At 38.5% G+C, this 25,103-nt stretch overlaps 1 protein-coding gene across 1 annotated transcript in view; it reads left to right on the plus strand.

The window, feature by feature from the left end:
* The window catches only part of gpc5a (glypican 5a), a 118,503-nt gene that overhangs the window by 72,991 nt on the left and 20,409 nt on the right, over positions 1 to 25,103 (plus strand). The window contains exon 8 of the mRNA XM_061036019.1: positions 1,667 to 1,829. Coding sequence (XP_060892002.1) covers positions 1,667 to 1,829 — 163 coding nt within the window. The remainder of the gene's footprint in view (positions 1 to 1,666; positions 1,830 to 25,103) is intronic.

Genomic DNA, 25,103 nt, shown 5'->3' on the forward strand with positions numbered 1-25,103 from the left:
GTGTTTGTGGGATCAACTCAAAATAATATCCAGTGCCCATGTTAATCTTAATGTAGTAACATTTCACCCAGCGCTTAAGTGTTCACTGATGTGTTCTTGGACAACAATGCAGCCCTATGGCACAGAGAAACAAGCACTAGCAGGCACAGACAATGCTTGGCATCAATATGTTGGCAATCACAAGAATAAAGGATATCATAAGCCCTTAGATTTTGTTCCTCCAGCATGTGTACATGCAACCAAATTTACAAAAGGGAACTGGGAACAGAAACTATGCATTTGATACATATGTAAGATAGACAATGTTTCAAATTCTTAGAGCTGTGTTAGAGTCAACTCTCCTAGGAATACACTCATGCTTAGAGGTGTCTAGGGAATAACATTTGACACTTGACCTAAAGTAGCTCAATCAAGTTTCTATATTTATGTGTGAAAGAAAAACACCTTTTTCTCACCCTCACCTACACATACTTGTATGCAGAGGCTTATTTAATCGTTCATCTACTTGCACACTGCAGATACGTGAATCTTAGCCCTACGTATTGTATCACATGCACAGACTAATTACTGCAAGATGCCTCTGTAGATGAGGTTCAGAGTCGACAGCCTTTGAGCTGTGAAACACAACGTTCACAATCGGTTAAACTCTCTAACCAGACTCATCCCTGGCACCGCAGACAAATTATTCCACATAATAGAGCACAAGTTTTTGTTAGATGTCCAATACAAACGGAAAGAAGAAATCATGCCAAAATTAGGCACATGGCTGATATTGCCTAAACTCTTCATTCTCCATCTCCTAACCTGTCAGCGTTGAAGGGCAGAGACCCCAGACAGGCTCATTACCAGCACAGATACATGTCCCAGCTCAGCCACCGCAGAAACCCTGACACATTATGCTCCCCTGCACTGAACCACAACAGTAACTAATTAGCATAGACACTACCTTTCTGATCAACTCACAGAAGCCCCTCTTGTTTCAGTGACGCATCATGAATCTAAATGAGCCAATTAGCTTATGCATTTCCCCCGGTACCCAGTTCACAAAGTCTTTGATTGAGATTGTGCAGCACAGCAATACGGCAGAAAGTTTAGCTGCAGGCCACTGCAGCCCAGAAGGGTCTTCTAAATCATACTACAGACGCATCTAATTTGTAGTTTGTAGCCACTGTTAAAAGGTGCAAATGTTAATTCTACTTGTCAGTTTCAACATTAAGTCAACAGCCAGAATATTTTTTTGGTAGTTTTTTATAAACAAACAAACAAACAACAAAAAGTATTCATAACGTTTGTCATTAAAGTTCTAATAAGCTGTATGAATATTTAGGGTATAGCCAAACATTGTGCAGAAAATGATATTAAAAATGTCATTGCATTTCAGCCCCTCCGCAGATTCGAGAATAAGACTTTTTTTTTTTTTTTTTTTTTGAGAGTATAGTTTGTGCTCTCCTTGCAAGCAGAGGGCCTTGTTCCCTGTATCCTGCTGTGAATTTTGAATGTGAATATGATATACATATATTGTAGATACAGTGCTTCATGCAGCTGGAAATACAGGCTCGCTTACAGAGTGAGCATATAGACACAAAGTCAACACTAACTTTAAACCAAATTGCTTCTGTAAAAAAACTATGGAAAGTAGTTACAAATGTTGATTTCATTTTCCCAGTTGTTGCAGGGGAAGTCCATTCCTAAACTGGGGTCTCTAGACCAGATTGAAACAGGAAGTGGAGACGCAGAGGGGCGTTACAGCGGCGACTGCGACGATGAGGATGGTTGCGATGGTTCAGGCGCTGGCGAGAACAGAAGGAAAGTCTCCAGAGTCTCCAAAAGTAAGTCGCAAAATATTTTTGTAATTTTATTGAACAATTAACCAATTAACTGCACAAATACATTTGAACCCAGTACTCATTTCCCAAGCTTCCATATTATTTCCTAAGGGGGTAAAATATCAATTATATAACATTTAAGTGGGAAAGAGCATTTTTAGTATATAGGAGGGAGGGTGTAAGGATTTAAATGTATGTATTTGTCAGATGTATGCATTTAGTATGTATTCTATTCAACCTTATTTTTCTATTGGATTGGATCAGTAGTGTAGTGTTAGTGTGTATCTGTCTGGAGGCTGCGAAAAGATGGTTGCTATCTCAGGTGCAAATCATCTCGATTTTCTGTGTTCAACGATTTTGTTCATGATACCTGATAAATAAATGAAGCAAATGTATCTTAAACTTTGAGGAAAATAAACAACACCAACAGAAAAGTATCAACAATAAATTTATGATGACACACTCCAAATGTTAGAGTTTCAAGACTGAATTTCATCCACTGCTGCTCTATGCCCATCTTACATTTAAAGTTGCAGAACTTGATTTGGATCAGACAAGTCATTCCGAAGTATAGTTGTATAATAATTTTAATGAGACTTGCTCCAGTCTCCCTTTTATGATTGCCATAATAATAGTCATTAAAGATAATAGTTGCCATGGGGACATTATTGCAATCATGGCCTGTTACTTTAAAAATTATTGCTCCCACGAGGGCCGGTAACCCCTGATGAATCACAACGATGGCGCTCTTGTCTTCATTTCACTACCTTTCTCACTTTCCTCCCAGCACACGTATTCCTTCCTCTCCTCTCTCCTCTCCATCAAACATGCTAACAACCTGATTAATCACCTGTCTCATTTTGCCTATGGCGACAGGAAGGGAGTGTGGTGAGGGGAGAGGGGGGGAGGAAGGGGGGGAGGAAGGGGGGGTCATCCAAACAAGCAGTTCTGTCCGTGTAAATGTTTCCTTTACTGCTCGTCAGACTGTCTCCAGGCTTTGGCAGCTCAGGCTCAGGGAAGCTACGTTAACAATCGCTCATCTCAGGCTGTAGGGAGGCTCTGACATTTACCACCCATTACAGCAGAACCGCCCTTTACCTGTCACAAGCCAGCTCAGCCTGTCTGCCATATTTATGACCCACTGTCAGCTCTGACCTCTGCTGAGCCCCTGCTGCCTGACCCTCGCGCAAATACTGAGGATCCCTCACCTGACCAAGACCTCCTGCAGTTTTTTGTTTTTTTTTAGCATGTATTGCTTCTAAATTATTTTTAAGTTGCTCTTCTGTGTAGTTTACTTTCTTCTGGTTTTATTTTGTGTAATTTGACAAATTATCAGCTAAGGATACATACATACTGTTTTATTGTTCTCTGTTACTGAAGAGATGCTCACCTTAACCCGAAGCCATATAAAACAGATGAAAGCACAGAGCAAACTTTCTGCAACTATTTATCCATGTTATCTATTCAAAAGAAAAGAGAACAAGCTCTGAAATCATATCGAAGCAAAACACAGCTCTTGGACAACACCAAGGGTCTTACCTTCAAAAAAAATATAATAAATGCATGTGTTTCTCTTGAACTCAGAATTGAGTCATTTTGTGTTTATCTGAGGGCACAATTTAAATAGAAAGAAAAATACTGGAGGTTTAAACCAAAACACCTCTTCAGCCTGCAGGAGTGAATAAAGGTCACAGATGAACACGCATCCCACTGTTCTCTGAATCATCCGCCAGCGTCATTGTTTGTAACCATATTGGATGTATAACACTTACTGACACTTATCGGTGTCATACCACTAATCCTATGAGACTATTAGTCATGAATGAATGTTTGGTCATTGGCATTTACACAAGATCTTTGATGCCAATTTAGCTGAGAGGTAGAAATTAACGAGTCCTTGGGTGCTAAATAGGATTGACATATTGTCATAGAAGTTTAACTCTATGAGAGCCCTGCAGGAAAGACTAAAAATGTGAACCACATTCTTCCATATAAAGCACATGATTTTGCCTCCATCTGTATGAGGGCGGGCTTCATTTCCAGTAAGGTTGTGTAGTCAATCTTACTGAACTCTCACAGCCTACAGGTAAAGACTGGAGGGGAGGCGGAGATTTAAAAAAACGCTAGACCAAGCCGCATGATGCAACAGAGAAGTGTTTATAGAGAATTGTAAATCCTCTAAACATAATGCAGAGATTGGATGCATACACACTGATCAAGACGACGTAAAGAATTGCCCCAAAGCAGGAGAGGAGTCTTTGCCAACTGTCTTTTAATTCAAGGATTGGTTGAAGTCACTAGAAGATGCTTGATGACATCATATGCTAAATAGCAGATGAATCATTTGCAGGGAGAGGGTTTGCAATGTCTGGGGTCCATAGTGATCTTCATATTTCTGATCAGACTGGCAAATACTGCAAATCTGTATCAGTATTACAGAGCTGTCACCAGATGCTTTGCCAGTCAGTACATACTTTGTTCCCCCATGGGTGGAAAGTGTAATTTATTTAGTTTTATCTGTTGCTAGAAAGACAGGCAAAATTAGGACAAACTTACTGCATCTTGCTGCAGGTACAGAGTTGATAAATCGTCTACCATGAGGACACAACACAGTGGTGGAGATCCAGTCTTAATGAACGTTGTTAGTTTTTTATTTTTTTTATCTTAGTCAGTGTGCAAAACATAAAAACAGAGAGCAGAAGAGACATAAATTCAATATTTAATACAACTACTAGGACCAAGGACAAATGCAACCACAAATCCTGGTAAGAAATCCATGAAGGTGAGGTAAGACACAAAGTGCTAATAACATATCAAGACAAACACAGGGTCAGCAGGCGAGGATGAAAACACCTTGGAATAACTTGTTTTTTGTTGTGGAAATATTAAAATGTAAATGAAATTCCAGGAAGAGTGAGATGTGCTGAAAAAACAAAGTCATAAAAAACATGCTGTTTTGGTCTTTGTTCAGATCTTTGAAACTATATAGAAATTAGAGGGCCGTGTGATACTTTCCCGCCTGCTGTTTTATGTAAAGCATGCCTGCCTCTAAAAGTAAAGTGATATTGCAATTGCAATGCTAGGTTCTTAAACACCCGTGTATAATTTGATTTGATTTCTTTCTCCACAATTACCCATAATCCCTTTTCCTTTCTGTGTTTGATTTTTATCACCAGAACATGCTGACGATAGATCAGCATGATAAGGAAATAAAAAGGGATAAGCCCAATGCTGACAATACCAGCTTGATTTAGAGATTATCCTCATTAAGCAGAATTACTGTTGTGTGAGAAAGAATTGTACGTGATGAGAAGCAGAAATGTGAGCTGTTATTACTTTAGAAATGTGCTTTTTATGGTAACTGTTTGTAGCAGGTTGGAATTTACTTCAGATTGTTGTGCTACCTGGCCGAGTCTCAGTCTGTGGATCTGTTTTTTTGGGTAAACCCAGACAAATAATAAGAGCACACAGTGAAAACAGAAAAGTATTGATTCACCAAATTCTGGAGGTGCACTGACTGCTCGTGCCTAAATAAAACTCCAAGACAGAGAGCGTGTATCCATGATCTTTCATTCATCCTCTTCCCTGTTTTAATTGACTTACGAATCTGTCAAACGGTTCAGCGACCTCACACATTCAGCTTCTTCTCCAATTAAATAAAATACAAACACTTGAGAACTGCTACTTCAATGTCAAACCTATTGAAAGTTCACAGTGCTGTTGTGTATTCCTGCCTATTACAGCACATGCTAAGCATCATAGCCAAGAATATACTTAGAAATGACAAACAAATAACTGGAATGCTCATAAAGACAAGGCGTAATGTACACCATTTCTTACGTCTCAGTCTAATAAGATAACTTCAAACCTCCAGATAACTCTTGCATTTTAGCTTTCATATCTAGAACTGCATTGTGGTAAATAAGGTATGGCCGAAGGGTCTGAGGTAGATGTGATGAGACAATTCTGTGCTGCAGCCCTACTTTATGATGAGATAATTACACACCTGGTTTAATCACATAAAAACCTTGCGTGGCTCAGCTGTGAATATAACATACCTATTTTAGCCATGGTGGGCTTATTAATCCCGACACATTAAGAACATCACAGAATCAACTAAATACATACGGCTGTCTCTGTGAGGCTGCATTAGCATGCTAACATGCTCACAATACAAATCTGAATGCTTCTGTTTTGTAATGGAGGTATAATGTTATGTATAAATCTTACTTAAGTTGTTGTGTTTTTATGCAGGCTTTCCTTAAGTACAATGTTTTAAAGTATTGGTTTAATATTTTGGACTAAATTACAGAAGTACCAGAGTAAGCAGAGGATAACCTATTTTTTCAATGCATCATGATGGTAATTTGAACAAACTGTAATGGATATCCATCAAAACATAGCTGACAAATACTGGTGATTCTAGAGGAAAAGTCATGGTTTCACTTTTGTTCACGATTGTTTGTCTTGGAAAGATATTTCACAAGAAAAATTCAAACTTTGAATTGGTGTTGCCTTTAAATTAAACAATAAATCAGAGTGATTCATGTTAAACAACTGGAACATATTTTCAAAATATCAGGTCATACCATCCAGTAATAAATGAGATATTTCAAAAGCCCATACAAAAGTGCTTGCCTCTACCGTTTGTTGCTAATTACAACTTTATACTCAATCCAATACTAAACTTTCTATTTGTGTTTCCTGTAAACAAAACCTGCGGTGGGGAACAACTAAGAGTGTTTTTCATGCATCAGCCTCGATAGGCAGCTCTTTGTTTCTTATCTGTCCTAGTGGGGTTTAGCTGCAGACACTATGACTGCTTGTAGCATGAGCACTGTACTGCAAAGAGACATCTGTCAGACACTGAGGCAGCAGGAGAGACACAAATCGATTCCTAGCGAGTAAGCACAATGAGGGTAAGGGGAGAGGCTGCTTTACCACCCCTCTTATTAATTAGGAGTGTCTCTGCAGGCGAGTGTTTGATGTAATTTGAGCCTCTACCTCACAGGCCAGCAGTAAATGACTTCATGTAGCTGTTGCTTGTAACTGTTGCAGAACTCCCCCTTATCTAATGTCAGGTGATAATTTTCAGTCATAATTTACCCTGCTGTGTATGTTCCAGCTTTGAATGTGAGATCTGAGGGATAGAAAATTACATCAGACCACTTTGTGAGACATATACAGTAATAGGCCCATCACTGGGACCCGTTTGGAGTTCTCCTAACCGGCCCTGTAATGCTTTTCTGTGCCTATTAGAAAGATCCTTATCCCCATTACAATGTGAGATCAAATTAGGTGACCTGCTGTGACTCCTGCCATCCTCTGTGCCGGTAATAATGGATCCAAATCATTTACAGTGGTGGGTCTCGTGAGATTTTGACCAGAGTCTGATAAACAGACAACCTTACTTGTTCAGTTTAATTATCCCAATTAACGTATTCGTTATTGATTTCTCTCTCCAATTGGTATTGGCAAAATTATATTAAAAGATTTCAGTTTATCAAAATCTGTTTGGAACACATATAGTCATCAAAATAATTAAAATCTTGTTGAAAAAAACAATCTAACCCTTCCCTTTTTGAAAGTCAATGTTTGGATGAAAGGACAATAATGTAATACCTATGCTTGTGCTAAATAATCTAAGGTCTGTGTAATCTACCAGAGCAGGGACTGACTACCTTTACATAAGTCCTGATTTTATCCAAACCTACTGGGAGACCATCAATCCTGCGTTCACACCACAAGGCAACACCACCACCAGAGTCCCACCCTCACAGGCAGGATAATACTGATCATAAAAGATACCCACGAGAGAATAGCACCCTCCAACCACTATCCAACATGGATTCTACCATCACACGTCAAAGTCCTGAAGCTGAAGAGACATGTGTTACAACACACAAGCAAATCTCAGCGGGAGGTTTGGAAACGACACCAGAGGCTGACAGTAACTAGTCAGAGCTGTGTCTGCACCAGGGTGTAACAAGTATCCACATTACTTTACTTTACTTGCATAATACATAATATTGCACAGAAAAAAATACTCTAAATGAGGAAAAAACTAAATGGTAGTATGATTAAGAAAATGTACCCCAAAGTTAAAGTACTCTTACTGTAACACAGTTACACAGTTAGCTGTTACATCATGTGTTGAAGTTGGTTGAGGTGGAGCTATAGCTTTAAGTACTTAACATGCAGTACTGTTGGATATTTGGGCCATACATATGTATCGTAATTTACAGATTAATTATGTGTTCACTGTGCAAAATGTATTCTACAAATTGACATCGAACTTAAGGTTAGATATAGGAATGATAGTGCAAGACGTGCAATATTTTGAATTTCTAATTGAGTCAAATTCATAGTAGCAAGGAAATATTCCAGTAATGTTACATTGTTACTTCCTTGGATCGTATATTAACACCAACCATGTTACCAAAATAATATTTGTATGCAAATCAGCGATTGATGCGTTTTTTTTTCGGTTGTCCAGTGTTATGAAATACATCATGACAGCATTTCACTTCATTATATAGTCATCTTCAGTTAGGTTATTCTTTTTTCACTTATTGAGATGGACAGTATACGCGCTGTCTTAAATCAATACCATCTAATAAAACAAACCTGCAGTCACTAGTGAGGGTTAAAGTGTTCAGTATTTGTTGAAACAACTTAAGAGAGTTTTGACTCTACTTTGTGATCATTTTGGAGGTTGCAGTTTTTGGTGTTGAAGAATATTGCATTATACAGACGGGTGTCGGATACACCTCTATGTGTAATGCAAAAATAGAACAAAGATCAATAGCACTGGTAAGTACATCCTCCCAAACAAGACCTTATTTTCATGATGTTAATTTTAACCATATGGCCCAGAGAGAATATATACTCACTAATCATAGATTCATGAGCAGACTTGCAGTATACAAGGTCAACAACACAATAAAAGGCATCATCAGGAACTCAACTGAGCTGTGGAGAAAAACAGTAAAAGCTGCTCTCAAACTCGATTGCACAAGTGAATATGATTTGCTGATCCACCTGCACAGGCTTTAACCCTGTACAGTCAGAGCAGCTTGAAGAGTGGATAAAGGTTCATGTTGGGGGCTTCCATCAGTCACCTCGTCAACATGTTAGCCATCACTCTGAATGACAAGAGGATCTACAGTAATGACACCGGGAAGCCATTTGGAGTGGAAAAATGTAGCTGGGTAGGAAGCAAATGGAGGGAGAATAATTGGAACTGAAGGGGTCGAAAACTACTGAAAGGCCACATGACAGATTGCAAACAGGAAAGCTTTAGGAATCAGGAAGGCCAAAGAAAGGCATCAGCATCCAACATACACAAATATCCCATTAATACATGGCCAACTGGTCGTCACGTAGTCAGCTGGAACACTGTACAAGCAACATACATCAAAATAAATCAGAAGAAACTGACACTGTTGGTATTGAAAAACAGAAAGTCCTCAACACCCTTAGAAGAATCCACCCAAAATCCCCAAACCTCCTACAGCAGCTGGAGACATTTGAGGTGAGCGTCAAGGACACTGCATGAAAGAGGAAGCTTTCATGAGTGCATTAGTAAAATGGCTCCTGTCATGAGCAGACAGATGAGGTGGCTGCCAGAGAGTCCAAAATAAAACACCATCTGCTGTCAGGGGGTCCGGAGCTTAAAGAGCAAATGATTTGATAACAAGAACAAATTTTCACTTTTTGCACAATCAAATTAGAAAAATGTGACTGACTTTTTGCCAATTTCATTTCATTTATTTATTATAAGTGTACGACAGAGTATTTCTTGTTTTTATCAACTCAGTGGTACACAAGTCGGTGCAGCTGCAGTGTCTAGGTTTGACAGTTCAGCTAACTGCTCAAAATCTGCCAGAAAGTTCCTGAGCCCTGGAGAAGGAAAAACAAAATCTGATCTAACCCTCAAGAACTTCATTTAGTCCCTGGTTCCTCTTAATGTAACCATTCTTGGTAAGTTCCTTAAAAGTTCTTGGTCCTCTGGGACACTACCAGGCTCAATGCAAAATGTTTGACCTAATTAAAACGGGTCGTGTAAGGTTTAATAAATAGAGTACAACCTTTTTACTTTTTAACCTTCAATCCATGAGTTTAAATTTAATCCAGTATAATATTGAATTGGAGCAGGGTTTGGTTTTTGTAGCATAAGAAAATATGACAGTGGCCTCATCCCCTGGATGATGATACTTATTCATGATTGACATTACTTAATTGTGAAAATTCTAGGAATGATGTTTTATTAATCATGCTAATTTTGATTCTGCAGTCAAACATTTTAAACTCTGTTATCCACCGTATTTATCTGCAGCTGTAAGCCCTGTGGGTAATTGTTTAATTCGAGACCTCACAGTTCATGAGTTATTGGCCTTGTGTAACTTCTGCTGCTGCATAACTTCTGGTAGCTCTGACACTGATCCAAGATTGGTTGCTCTATGACCTGTAGTCTCAGATGTAGACAATCATTCCTCACAAGCATATTTTAGAAATTTAAGTAGAAAAAGTCAGAATTGTTCCAATTCGGCAGCATTACCAGGAAAAATGAAACACTTCTCCCATTCAATCTTGGGCTTCCCATTTTCAAAGCCTTGAATGGGCATGAGTTTGAGCCTGGTCCATGTTTCCTACAATTCTACAATTCACTTAGCAGACGCTTTTATCCAAAGCAACGTACATCAGAGAGTAAGTACAACACTAATTCATTCATACACTACCACCGAAGCAACGGGAGCAATGCGGGGTTAAGTGTCTTACCCAAGGACACATCGGACATGTTGCTCAGCTGGGGATCGATCCCTCAACCTTCCAATTGAGAGGCGGCAACTCTACCAACTGAGCCACAGCCGCCCTGTTTCCTTGGTAACTTCAGACCTATTTTCGTTGTTGATGTGTTGCCTGTTATGTGCCATATGCTAATATTTGTTTCTCAGTTGAATTAAGGTTACCTTGAAATGCCCTAGTTTACTAAACCACCTTAAACAACATATTAACCCCACTGCCTCCTACTCATCTGCAGATTGTTTGAGGTTTTAGCTTCACTGCGGGATTAGTTTATGTAATCAGTCTCCTGTGACTCATCATCAACGCCTCCCCCGTTTGCTGTGGGCTGATCTAACTCATATGGATAATCATGCACTTTTCTACAACCAAGTCTGCTTTCAACTATCAGGGATGATAGATGTGTGTGACTTATTAAATCGTCTTGTTTATCCAGCTAAAATTAGGGAGGTAATGTAGTGCCTTTGAAGATGATGACTCACATTAAAAACATCCTAGAATCTATTAGTCACATTCATCTAAAAACGTGTGATGCTAAATTCAAACATATCACCTTAATGCAGGTTTCTGCAAAACCACAGTGAGGCCTTTAGGGCCTAGGATAGTGTGAATGTAAATTTATGTTACCTCAATATTAGGTGAAATATATGATCTTGTTTGAAAAAAATGAGCAGATAGAAGATCGTAGATTGCAGGCTGGAAGAACTTGAATAGCATACTTTTTCAATACTTCAGAGCTTTTTCTATTTGGTTTCTGTCCTTTTTCAAGTATATGGAAAAAAATCACATTTTCCTCACTGTGTGCCCAGGCTACAAATAAGAAAATGTGTACCTTTTCATTTAGGTAAGCTACAAAGCAGACAGATGAAAGCACAGATTAATATCTGTATTAACGCTTTGTCACAGCTCACATTGGATTTGGCTTTAGATGAGATACACACGTTGCAAGTGTGTGTTTGCGTTGGACGTCTTTGCTCGCGTTTACTGAAACCACGCTCGCATGGGAAAAGAACATGCAATTGCTTTTTGATTTGCCACAGTAAACATAATGACATTTTTATTGTAAGATAATAGAAACCTTGCATTTCTTTATCATTTGCTTTGCAGGTGTTTGTTTTTTTTTCAAGCAGAGCTTTTTAACCACAGTAAGTTGTCATTATCTCCAATGGCACATTCCTGTTTTTCAATCATTTTCTCACACCGTGCATGATTTAATGGCAGGCTTAATGAGCTGCGGCTTGCATGTGGAAAGACATCTCATTGTGTTAATGAACCATGAAAAGGGCAAGCACACATCATTGTGTGGAATGTTTTAATAATCAGCCCGGTGTCAGACACACAGTCCTTCTACCAAAAGTCTGCTCTATCAATAAGCACAGATGTTGAAGGTTTTATTAAGACAGCTTTATTCTCCGATGGCCTGGCAACTAATCGACACTTACCCTCTTTCATCTGCCGTCTGCCGTTGGTCTCTCCACCTCTTAATTTGTTATCTGTGTACTAGCAAGGAGACGCTTTCAAGGCCGTATTGACTGGACACAATTATTCTGCCGGAGCTTAGATGTGTTCTTGAAACAGAGCAAACGTTTTTTGATACTGATTTACTCTAATGAAAAAGTAAACAAATATCTTATTTTATGAGCCGTCACTATTTGGATGGAAACAGTTTGGTATTTTACTTAAACCATGGTTGACAAGACTTCTCCATTTTTTAAATAGTGGGAACCTTTCAATATTTAGCTTTTTCTTTCAAAATGTCAAAATTTTCTGTAAAGGTTGTCATTAACATTATAATAGACTATAAAAGTCTACAGTCATGCCAGTGTATCAAAGCTCAGCAATGCCCTAATGGCCTAATGGCCTATATTTAGCAGGTTTAATGTTGACCATTTTCAGCATCGTAGTTTAGCATTTTATTATTCTAACATTTACCTATTACTGTGGCAATGAACACATGGTAAAGCAGTGTCTGATGGTAATCCTTTAAAACTTTTTGAAGATTTTTCAGTCAGAACCAGTTAAGAGAAATAACCATTCATAAAACCAAACATTTGGCTGTAGCATCCGTGTGGTGTAGCCTCGGCTGCATTCACTGTATTGATTCAATTGTGCTACCATGCAGCACATTTTATGTCTGAAAGTGGGTAGAAAGAGGTTGTAGCTCTTTTGAAACCACTTCACTTACAATAACATGAGTCACCATTTTCCCTAGTGTCAAAATGTTTTAACAAGGTCACATATTATCTCTCATTCTCAGGGATAAAAAGCACTTTCAATTGATCAGGACTGAAATCCTCTCTTTTATTTCATCCAGAATTGTATATTTCTGTGGCTGGAACATGAAAGCAGACTTTGCGTGACCCTCACCACTTGTCAGCATGGTGACATATGACAGGCAAGTTTGGTCTCCTTCCTCTTGGTGTCTTTTGAAAGTTTCACTAAGCCTCCATCCTCAGACCTCCAAGGTCATCCTTAGATGTGCATCAACAGCCTGGCAGACCCACGCACTGCTCTGCCATCATCCCTCCTGCCTGCCCTGCGTGAGAGGGAAAAAAAACCCTCTGTATGTCTGCTGCAAAGGCTCTCACCTCCTCCTCTTTCTTTATAGTCTGCACAACCACATCTATACACAAGCAAGCATCTACACACACACACATACACACACTTGCTGACAGAAACACGTCAGGTGAACCGGTGAAAATCTGAGTCGCCCAACAGGAACAAGCGTCTGACTCTACTCAGGCTGATGTTGTGTGCTGACCTTCAGTGATAATGGATGAGAAATAATGGAAAAGGCTGATACACAGACAGGAAACATGGCTCCAGCAGCTTGATGTTTGTCATGGCCACATATTAAGAGGACAGCTTTTACACTTAAAGGTTAAATTCTGGTTGTGATTTATTGCACGGCTGCAGAGATACTATCATTAAAAAACATAGTTTCTCATTGGACCATGGTCTAGCTCCAGATAGATTCATATTAAGTACGTCATGTAAAATTATTGGATTTTGATAACCATGTAAGTCTGCGCCAATGCACTGAAATAAGAAACTGCTTTTCTGGTGTGGAGAGCTTTTTTTTTTTTTTTAACTCTCATTATTACCATAAACAAACATGTTGTTCAGATGTTTCAGGTATAAGTTCTACAGCATAAACTTAATGCTGTTTACTTTAAAAATACAGACTATCATATTCTGACTGAAATCACAAACATCCCAAAATAGGCCTTATATGTAAATGATACTACAGCAATCAGCAATCAGTCTTTTTCTTTGAAAATGACTGTGTCCCAAAATGGACACTCTTATCACTTTTGTGAGTACTTTGCAATAGCATTACATTTTTTCATTTGCTTTTTTCAAAGTGAAATGCCAGAAACCATCTGGATCCTTCTCGTTGATTGTGACAATTGGCCACGTTACTCTGTTGTGTTTAAGTGGGAATTCTAAGATGATTGGGATTTGGACTTCATGGACTAAACAAGTTATATGAAATCTACACCTTAAGCCGTGGGAAATTGTTATCGTAATTTCTTTCACTGTCTTTTAAATTTGAGCTAAGTTGCAGCCTTTTTTATCTCCGTCATGAAATACTCTTAAGCGTATGACAAAGCTAATATCGTTTTCTATTAATAAAAAAACAAAAAATGTTAACTTCTAGGACTTTTGTGGAAACCAGAGTATTTATTGTTTCATCTATTCAGTAGTACACAAGTTGATGCAGCTGCAGTGTCTAGGTTTGACAGTTCAGCTACAGTCTGTCCTCAAACTCTGCCAGAAAGTTCTTGAGCCCCGGAGCAGTGACTTTAAGAAAATAATCAGATGAACCCACAAGAACTACATTCAGTCTTGTTCTTCTGGATAAGTTCCTTAAAGGTTCTTGGTCCACTGGGACACTACCCTGTTTAATGCTAAATATTTGGCCTGATTAAAATGGGTTGTCTAATGAAAGATTAATATAACACAGCCTTCTTTTCATTTAACCTTCAATCCATGACTTTAAATTTATAATAATAATACCCATTATTAAATACTCTAACGTTTCTTTTTTTTCTTTTTTTAGCAGAAAGCAAGCTGACCCTAACCCAGAATATGTTAGAGTATAACAGTAGCGTAAGATTTTTCCTTCTTGTTGGCTTAGCTTTGTAGGAATAGATACACTCCCAAGGCATCAGTTCACAAGTTGTTCAAATTAAAGTTTTTTCCACTTATTTATTCAAACCTCCCTGTTCCTCCTCAAAAAGCTGCTTTAGTGGGTTGAACTCTGGTGAAGGCCGGTGGAGCGGACTGACGTAATCGTCATTTTCTTGGAAGCTTCAGGAGGAAATGATCTCTTTGTAAGGTGGTCCATTATCATGGTGGCAGAATCCTTTAGAAAAAGGGGTGGCCTGTGGCCTTGAAAGGATGCTCCTGGTAAGCAGCTGAGGGTGGTGTAGCATTTAAATGATGCTCAGTTGGCGTTAAAAGACCTAACATGTGCCAAGAAATACTACTCACAGACTAACAGCACCAACGCTAGCTTAATCCTGAATGCAGACAAGATAGACCCAGGATACTTTTTTACAGCAAATCCTCACCTTACATCAACATGTTCCAAGATAAATCAAGGATTTCAAACATAGCCGAGGCTTTCCACAATTCATTCATCCACATGTTGAAATTCTGCCCTCTGTAGCCTCATTTCCCTCTCGTTAGCTGGCAGTGTGAGAGCCCTGTCGGGTTATTTGCCCACACATTTTTAAGGTTCAACAAGACGTGGCACTGATGCGTCCTCCTGCACCTAACTGTTGTGCATCACTTGACTGACTCTCGCCAATTTCCTTTGACCTCTCTCCTAGAAGAGATGTTTTCGCCCACCAATTCGTCCCTAACTGCATATTGCTGTTTAGTATTTCAATCACTCTAGCCTTCTGGTTTGGTGCACGGACATCTCAGCAGGGAGGCAGCAACTAGATTTGGCACAACATGTCCTTCTCAAGATTAATATACTGACCTTTTGACCCTGCTAATTTGTTTTTGTATGCTGACTTTCAAGCACACATTTTGAAATTTAGAGAAGCAACACAATGTGAAAGTAAACAAGTGACCTCAGAAACGAGACACATTTAACGATCAGACTTCTTGGGCTGCAGAGACAGAGAACAAAACCGAGGACTTGACAGAGATAAGATCTAGAACAGAGAGCCAACCTGTGTCAACAGTGCTGCAACCACACGATCGGATCAGTCAGATATCAGAGAGCTGATATGTGTCAGTGATCTGTGATCCCCCTGTGGGACTCTTCCCCCCCCCCCCCCGTTTTTTCCTCCTTAAGACCCACAATGACTCATTTTCCACGTTGGAGTGATTGAATGTCACAACAGTGTGTGCAGCTCTCAAACACTCACTTCTCCCTCAAATCACTTAACATGCAAGACTGAAACACACACACTCACAGACCACATGAAAGGTGTAAATCAGAACACCAGTAGACTCCTCAATAAGAAATAATTGGATTTGGTCTATTTTTTTTGAAACCCCCCCCCCCCCCCCCCCCCCCCAAAAAAAAACAACCTTTTAATGTATACAAAAATTCTAGAAATATTAATATTTTATGATATGCTGAGAATTTTCAATCTGTTCATCTCACTTCAGTCTTTTTATTTGTATTTCAGTCTAATTGAACTTTTACATGAATTATTAACAATGCAACGTGTTCAAAATGAATTGTGCAACCCCCAGCAGTTAAAAAAAATAAATTATATCTAAAATATCATATTCAAAATATCGATACTTGGCTGCCATGAGACGATATAATATCGCCACAATGCCAATATGCAACTATTCACATATACATTTACATATAGTAAAACTTAGCCTATATTCAGTTAACATTTTGCATAAATGAAGTTATAGATTTTCCACCAACGATTGGGGCAGAGCAGCAGACCCTGGTACAGACCAAAGCAGGGACTTTGGGTCTGGTTGCTGGAGTGGGGCCAGGTCACTTTCCAAACACTGCTGAGGTGCCCTAGTGTAACACACTAAACCCCAACTACTTGTTCTGCTATTCTGTTTGAAGACCCCCTGACTATGTTCAAAAAGGTGTCTATTTCTTTCTTTCTTTCTTTTTTCGATACAATGACTCAATTCTAAAAAGAAAAAAATCATGTTTAAGCTTCACACCAAATGTGATCAATTATAGCAACAGTATGAGGTATGTGTTTGATCTTGCATAATACATAACTCTCAGCAAACATTTGATTATGTCCATCTATCTAGTTGATGTTTTATAACTTCAACCCATTATTGCACAAGGCTTCACTCTTTGTCCTGTTAAATTTGCAAAGCTAGAATGTAGATTCGTCCTCTTCAGAGATAAAGTCCACCCAAAGCTCTGTAAACCAAAAGATAGAGAGAAATAACAGAGCACAGTGCTAATTGTACAGACAGTATCTCTATGGCTTGCTTAAAATGTCATTAAAACATCCTACACCATTGTGAGCACAAAGCTGAATGACACAAACCATCAACCTCATGGATGGAAAGAATTTTCTTTTGTTACCAACAGCCTTGCAATTCAAGTTGAGTCTGAATTTAAAAGAATCATTCGCCCCTGATATTGTTTCAGGAATTTCAGAAATGTAGATCAACTGTCTCTCAGCTCTGTGGGGGAGATTCTTTAGGTATTAATGGTCCTGAGTGAGACTACAGCCATCTGTGGCAACATTTCTTATTCTTCTCATGGTTAAATTGCAAAAACTAAATCGGCTCTCTCTTTCTTGCCAACATATAATGGGATGTAGTTGTAATTTCTGAATGAACTTGGATTCACAGATACCGTAAAGTCCATTGCTGGGCCACATTCCAACTGTAAAGATCCATTGATCCATTGATCTTTACAGTGGGATCTTAGCTAATGTACTTTTTGTCCCTCCAAGAAGGCCAATCAAATTGAAGTATGATTTAACAAAACTATAAGTTCATGATAAATACAATTTCACAGTATAAGCATAAGGGTCCAAACACTTTTTCTATTTCTTCCAGATTACATCAGTAGAATCATGTTTTTGTAGTGAAATCTGGTGAACACAGAGCTCATGTTCAGGCAAAAAAAAAAAAAAAAAAAAGGCTGTGTGTAATTCAAATGGTTTTATCTGGTTTGTTGTTACAAAAACAACACCACAGAATAAATCATGTAAATCCTCGCAACTTTCAACTCGTTAATGTGAAAGCAATCAAAACGTGTGCAGATGTAAGTGTTAAAAAACACTTTCCCTGTCACACATCCTGTCAACCTTTACTTGCTCTGCTCTGTCTCTCACACTGTCAGTTCTGTTCAACGCTGCAGAAATAAATCTGTGGAAACTGTTACTCCATTTGGCATGCATTAAATTCTCCCAGCACGACTTACTTGAGTTAAAATTCAGCTGGGGAAATTGGTTTGCCTGTTTCTCTCATAACAATCGTTTGCTGCTAAAAGGTACAACAGAAGCTGGCAGTGCAAACTACTCTGCTTAAAAATTAGATTTAAGTTCAATTAGACCTAATGGAGCTTTTGCTTGCATGAAAATTAGCTCAAAGATTTGTAAAAGATGCTAGACTACATGCTACTAGAAGTATTGACAGATATGGGCAAGACAAGACGCAAAGGCCACCATCAAAATATAAGATTCAGTACATAAAGTCAACATGTGCATGTTTTCTCTGAAGGTCTCTTGTAAACATGTGTCCTCCTCAGTGGAAGCCATTCAAGAACGTGATAAAACTAACACTCTGGGTGCCTTTTTGTGAAATGAAAACCTGTTAGTAGGGTCAGCTTTTGCAAGCTGTTTACTGCCTTCAGTTTGTTTGCAGCCACAGAATGATAAACACTCACTCAGTAATTCTTTCTTTAAACACCAAAGGCTAATGTTCTAACTTGGGCACATTTTAGGTGAGATGGAAAAATAATATTAAAACCTTTGAAATGTTCTTCCTTTGGAAAACACAGTGAACTGTATGAATATTTTTCTTCATCGCCAAACTCTAAATTGCTTCAAATAATCGTTATCCCTCACTGACCAGGACATTTTGACCGAAAATGATTTTAGAGCTATTCAGGAACACTTTCTTGTAAAGTGGAAGTGAAATAAAGTCAAAGATAATGTTGTGGGCGGGTTTTGAGCAATTAAATTCTCCATTAAGTTTCATGTTTCAAAGTGTCTATTATCTCCCCAATGGCTGTTTGAATTTCACTGTGGAAAGTAGCCTTGACATCGCCTTTATAATGCCTCTCCTGGATATAGCCTCCTGAAGCATTATCACTGCAGTGAAGGCTGCATTACAATTAGCATCTCTGCCACTTAATGGATGGAAGAATTACTGTGGGTGTGAGAGTTTAAAAAGTCAATGTGACAGAATCTTTTTTTTACATTCATGATAAGAAGATTACATTTCTCAATTTATAGTTAAAACACCTGAACAGGATTTGGTAAAAATCAGGTTTGAGCCAGTCTAAACATTTACGGCAGTAAAAATGTTTAAACTGCAGTTGACTGATTGTTTCTTTGTTATGAATGATGTTGTTTAGCTGTCCACTTTTATTCTCTGAATTCAAATTGTCAAAGATAGGTATTTTAAGACATAGCGACTTATCAAAGTTTGACCATTAAACTGACTGTCCCTTTTAATTGTTGTGGATTAAACTAGGTCATTCTGCTCCATTTCTTTGGATATATGATCTGAATAAAGCAACTCTGTATTCATAAATAAAATCATTCCTGTATATCACCTTTAGCAGTAACATTGGGAACATTTTCCGGGTTCATTTTTTAAAAATCTTATGAGCATCTATCAGAACTCCAGTCATCCTAAAGCATAGGATGATAGACGTTTTGACAGACCTTTTTATACAGCTTGTTTTTTGAGATTTCATTACATGAAGAACACTGGTCTACCTATACACAGTGTCTGTGTAACTCTTATAATTGAAAGTTCATGTCCCATTAGAAATAGATTTGTTGCAGCTGTTATTCAAATGACTGTCTTCTATAAAAAAGCTATATTGTTACATTACCAATGCATATCTGAAATTTAAAATATAAAACTAACACATACATTACTTTTAATCTGCACTGTTGCCTTTTTTTTTAGGAGGGAATGAACCAATGATATCGCATCATAGTGCTTTCTAATCCATTGTCACAAAGGTCCTCTTCACATCATGCATCTAATCCATTATGTTTACGGTAAACAACCAGGAGTTGGATGACTTTAATATTTTATTGCATTAATGACTGTGTAATTGGTATCAATGGGCTTCACCAGGCTTAATTAATGTATTTCAGTGGCAGCTTTCCTGCTGTTTAACTTTTCAGTCAGACAATGCTGGAGAGTTTTTTAGGATACTTAAACAGGCAAGGGGAGAAAGGAATCTATTGGCAGGATAATACTTTACTTTTGTGCATGAAATTTCAGCTTTAGCCCACGTTATTGTTGTAGGAGGGATCAAGTTTAATCTAAGGGAAACCTTCAAAAGTGGTATGAAGAGATGATTTACACCAGATTAATTTCTCCCCCCTGAGGATTATAGTCCAGGCACCACGTAAAAGGCCTTCACTGCATCAAGTGTAAGAAAGTGTGCGTCTACCTCTGGGCTAGAGTGGGCTACTTACAGTTTCAAATGTTTGTATGCCATCATGGTCAACCGTACTGGACATTGTGTTTGTCTGTGTGTGTTTTGTGCGGAGTCATAAAAATTAAACATGTTGACATTATCAGCAGGAGCCGGGCAGGATTCAGCTGGATTTGAGGGGACAAGATTGAGATGTCACTTTTTCCCACTACAAGATAATCTGCTCTGACCTTCTGTTGCTTTGGCCCAGAATGTGTTTGAGTCAGCTCAGAGTCTGTGGACTGAGGACGTTCCAGCAGAGCAGCAATTATATAACATTATCTGTATATGTGAAAAGAAAGAGAATCACTCTTTGCTGCACATGTTAATCTAATTGTAAACTAAAACAGTCTGTAACAGAGAAAAATTCTTAAAACCATAAACATCCTGTAGCATTTGAAACAAATGGAGGTACTATAAAGTGGTTGTGTCCTTTTCCCTTTGGAGCTGGCTTTTCCTGTTACTGCAGAATCTGAGAGGATGGACATCCATTATCTGTGGTGCCGTGGAGGTAGAGAGAGGATTATCTGACTCCTGCAGGTTTAGCTGGCGTCCCACAGTTTGCAGACATCAAGATCCATCTCCTGGCTGTCGATCAGAGTCTGGCGCGTGTCTCCATTAGCGCCTTTTGGCAGATGTTTTCCATCCACCATCAATCGCTTAGTGTCACACATCCTTAATTGGGCGTGGTAATTATCCAATCGCACAATATTAAGTGTCCTATTTGTGGAAATGTGGTCGGTGAAAATGAATAGTTATTGATTAGCAACACTGACATTCAACTTACTCCTTTTCGCACATTAGCCTTGCATTGATTGCTGGCTGCTCTTCCTGTGTGCAATACTGAGAATCGACCTGATTCCTAATGTGCGGTCCAGGCCTGACCATTAGAACCATCCATTATCACACTCACCGTCCACGGGCCTGTCACTGAGGCCTGGTGGGAAATTGGCAAGCAGACATGATTGTGACTGTGAGGCAGAGGAAGATTTAGGCTCTCTACTTTCTCTCAGCGAGCTATTGCATAATTAATCGATTATTGCCTATACTGTATGGGTGTGTTGCAGCTTAGAATATGTATGACGCTTGTTTAATGTGTGCAACTTACCCTGTTGGTTTATTTTGTGTCGGCCAGCCACAATAATTGCATTTTACAATGTGCATTACGCTTGTGGATTAAGCCTTGCCTGTAAAGTGTTGACTCTATTCTTGTGCCTACAATGTTTCTTCGTATGTCACTTAGAAATGAACTGAGTATGTACACATCTCGTTGTGTGTTTGGTTTATATTATCTGGGGATACTTCGGGGAAAAAAGTTCTGTTCAGAAACTATAACCCCCCCACCTCACTTCCAGCCCAGGACTCTGTATGACAGCTGCATCACAAACTAAGAACTAGTAAGCCTGTGTTAAAAGAAATCCAACTTGGTCCCTGGGTTTGTCCGTATAAATCACTTTGTAAGCATTTGATATAATTAAAATGCTATAGATTGGGATCATGGTTTCTTTGGCGACACCTTGGGTTTTTGCTGCTAACGGTAATACCCTAAAATTCCTGGGGCTTAAGCAGTAAACATTCTTCAATACTGTGAAAAAAAAAAGTAAACAGAACCATTGATACTGTCAGTCAGTGCTAAATTCATGGAAACAATGGAGTCCAGCTGGCAAACCACATTATAGACAGGTGTAATTATTAATATACACAAAATGCTTCTTGCTAAAAGATGAAGACCGTAACCTGAACACAAAATGGGTCATGATTTCTGAAACAAATCTTAAGGATTTGGAGCCTCAGCCCCTATAGTTGTTGATGCTCAGTAATTTCATCAATTTTTAACTATTATGATTAACATGGTTAAGTGAAGTGAAGGCCCCTGGATTCTCTGCCATCTAACAGTACTTTTGAGACAATACCTCTTTTGGTGGATTTTCTGCCCTTAAAGACTATATTTTGATTCATATTATTAGGATTTATAATTTAATACTCTTTGTCAGTGTTTCCACAGTCAGAGATACCATCTGAATGCTTATCATCAATCGCCTCCACTTACCTTCTGACCAAATAGAGAGGCGGTGAGCTGTGTGCAGCCTGGTTTCATTGCTTACCTCGGTTGTCCGCACAAGCAATCTCTTTATGTTCTGCATTTATGGGTAACTTGGGCTCGCTGGGGGTCCGAGGTTTGGAGGAGATCTATCATCATAACACAGGTAGGCAGTTTAATAACAGTGCTGTGGACTCCTGAGAAAAGCCAGGCATTTATTTAATGTAACGTGGGGCAATGTTTGGGGGGGCTGACGGATAGCCCAGCAGGAAAAATGATGTCTGTTAGCTTTACCTGTGGAATTGATGTAGGACAGCAGGCTGGCAAGGTGTGTTTTCTGCCTTCAACTATCTTTGGGGAAATAAAGAGTCCCAGTAAATGTGTATATTTCTGAATATATGACAAAGACTTCAGGATTTTAAAAACATAAAATAAATGCATTCTGCTGCTCACAGACACTTCTACTTAATGATGCCTGCATTCATTTGGGCAAGGTCTACATTATATATGGCTCTACATTAGCTAAACTTAATAATCTGAATTAATCTTCTATTTCCTCCGGAATTTATTTTTAACCTTTGGAAAATGTACTTGGGGAAAGTTATGGTTTTGTGCTAGCACTAGTGAACCTCCCTATTCTGAACAGAAGCCATTTAAACATACGACCGGTTGAACAAAATACAACACTTTTAAACGAGGGACCAAGGTCCAGTGATTTCTATTGAACATCCTTGAGAATGTATTTTTTACACAGATGTTCATGTAGTAAATAAATGAATGAATGATCAACAGGGACATAGGATCATAATGTGGAAAAGGAAGGCTGTGTCCAAAACCGCATAATATGTTCAGCCCTCTACATACTCAAAACAGTATGTATAGACAGTATGCCATTAGTGTAATGTCATCCTTTGTGTCAAATGACTTCTTAACTAACGTATTAGCAGTCCGAGCTACATTGAATAAGCTAGCCCCAGGCTAGCACCACCACCAGGCAAGATATAGAATTTAACAGCAATATGAATACTTGTGTACTTGTAGCTAATTGAATATAATTTGAACAAATTTAAGCATATTACAGTTACTTTTATTTGTATTCCACTTGTTGACAAACTCCACCATTGGATGGTCTGAAGAGCCACAATGCAATGTGGGGCAAGAATGACTAGTGAGCTCCAGTAACTTACTTCAAGTTATGACCAATATAGTAAACATCTGGGAATTTATTGCATACGCAACTCTTCATTCAATGAATTTGGAGCCAACAACGTAATCAATATGATGTCATACTTAGGATGAATATGAAAGTAAACAGTTCTGGACACATATGTATACTTAAAGTTTGCTTACCATACAGTCGTATGGTAGTTTACTCATTATTTTAATAAAATGTAAAAGTACTAAAAAACTTGTTTTCATTGCCCACCTAAACTTTTCTTGAAGTTCTTGTATCTAAAAATAAATAAATATTAAAGTGTATGTTTGAATCCACCGAATAAGCTCACATAAAGCATTGTACATTAGTGGCAGCATTTCACAAAAACATGCAGCCATCATCATCCCACCCAGTCATCAGCAGTGACAAGAAGAACACCATCATCGCCCACCAGTATTACATGACAGACTAAGCATCCGAGCATGAGCATTTGTTTTAAGACGATTCATTTTTTGTTTCTATCAGTGTCCACTCTCTATAGCTCAACCTGAACAAAAATGCGCTTTAATATAAATTAATCCATATTTAGAGAATAATAACGTGAAAATAATCCTTAAATTGCTAAATCTGACTCACTGTAAAAAATGAAAAAGCATAAAGACCATGTCATACTGTAAAAAAAAAAATTCTTATCCCTCAATTATAACCAGTTTAATCTCATTCCACATTCCATAATAAGAACTGTAGTAAAGTGACTATGACACTATTTTAAACATACCATTCTGCAAACAGGGCCAGTGTAAATCTTACTTTAGCTCAGGAAGCAGCAGATTAGTCTTTCTAGAGATTGCCCATTAATAAAACAGGACGATTTAAGAAGTAAAGGAGTCCGCTTCCACGAACAGCAAAGGTGTTTATATTTCGCTTATAAATATTTTAACTTGTTATTTCAAAACCACAGATCTTCATCACGGCTAAGTGAAGCCAAGAAAGAAAAGTTTGAACACAGTTTCATTACGTTTATTGCGCTAATGTATGTCATCATTTATACATATGTGTGATTGAATTTGAACATAATCTTGAACAGAACATGAACTGCATGTTGGGTCAGTCCAGCTTACATTTCTCATAATTTAAAAAAAAAAAATGTTGCTGCAGAGATCTTACTCCCTGTGTGTGTTGGGTGTATACACCACTTCACATTGATGCTCCATACTGTGTGGAAAGTTTGCCGTGGCAAGAAGCCCGCTTGTAAATCATACATATTGGATGAGACATGCAGCAGATGAGCCAGGGCCCCTCCAGTCAGGCCTAGCATTAATTAAATATCAATTGGCCCTGCTTCCGTAACTCATTTCATGCCACATTCACACCTTGTCCAGGCTTGTTGAGGGAAAGTTAAAATGAAAGTTACTTGGAGCTTATACATCTCATAGCACTGCGTGACTCGAGCATCGTGGTCTTGATGCTGTGAATTCTGAGTTGATTTCTACAGGGAGCGCATAAGAAAACTAGAATTTCCTGCGAGGAGGTTTTAGTTGGTAATGAAACAGACATAAATAAATACTGATACCTCTTCATGAACAACAAAAGCAAGCAAGACAACCACAGAGAATGGTTACTGTTTCTATAGTTCATCTT

The sequence above is a fragment of the Labrus mixtus genome, chromosome 1, assembly GCF_963584025.1.
Source record: "Labrus mixtus chromosome 1, fLabMix1.1, whole genome shotgun sequence".
Lineage (NCBI taxonomy): Eukaryota > Metazoa > Chordata > Actinopteri > Labriformes > Labridae > Labrus > Labrus mixtus.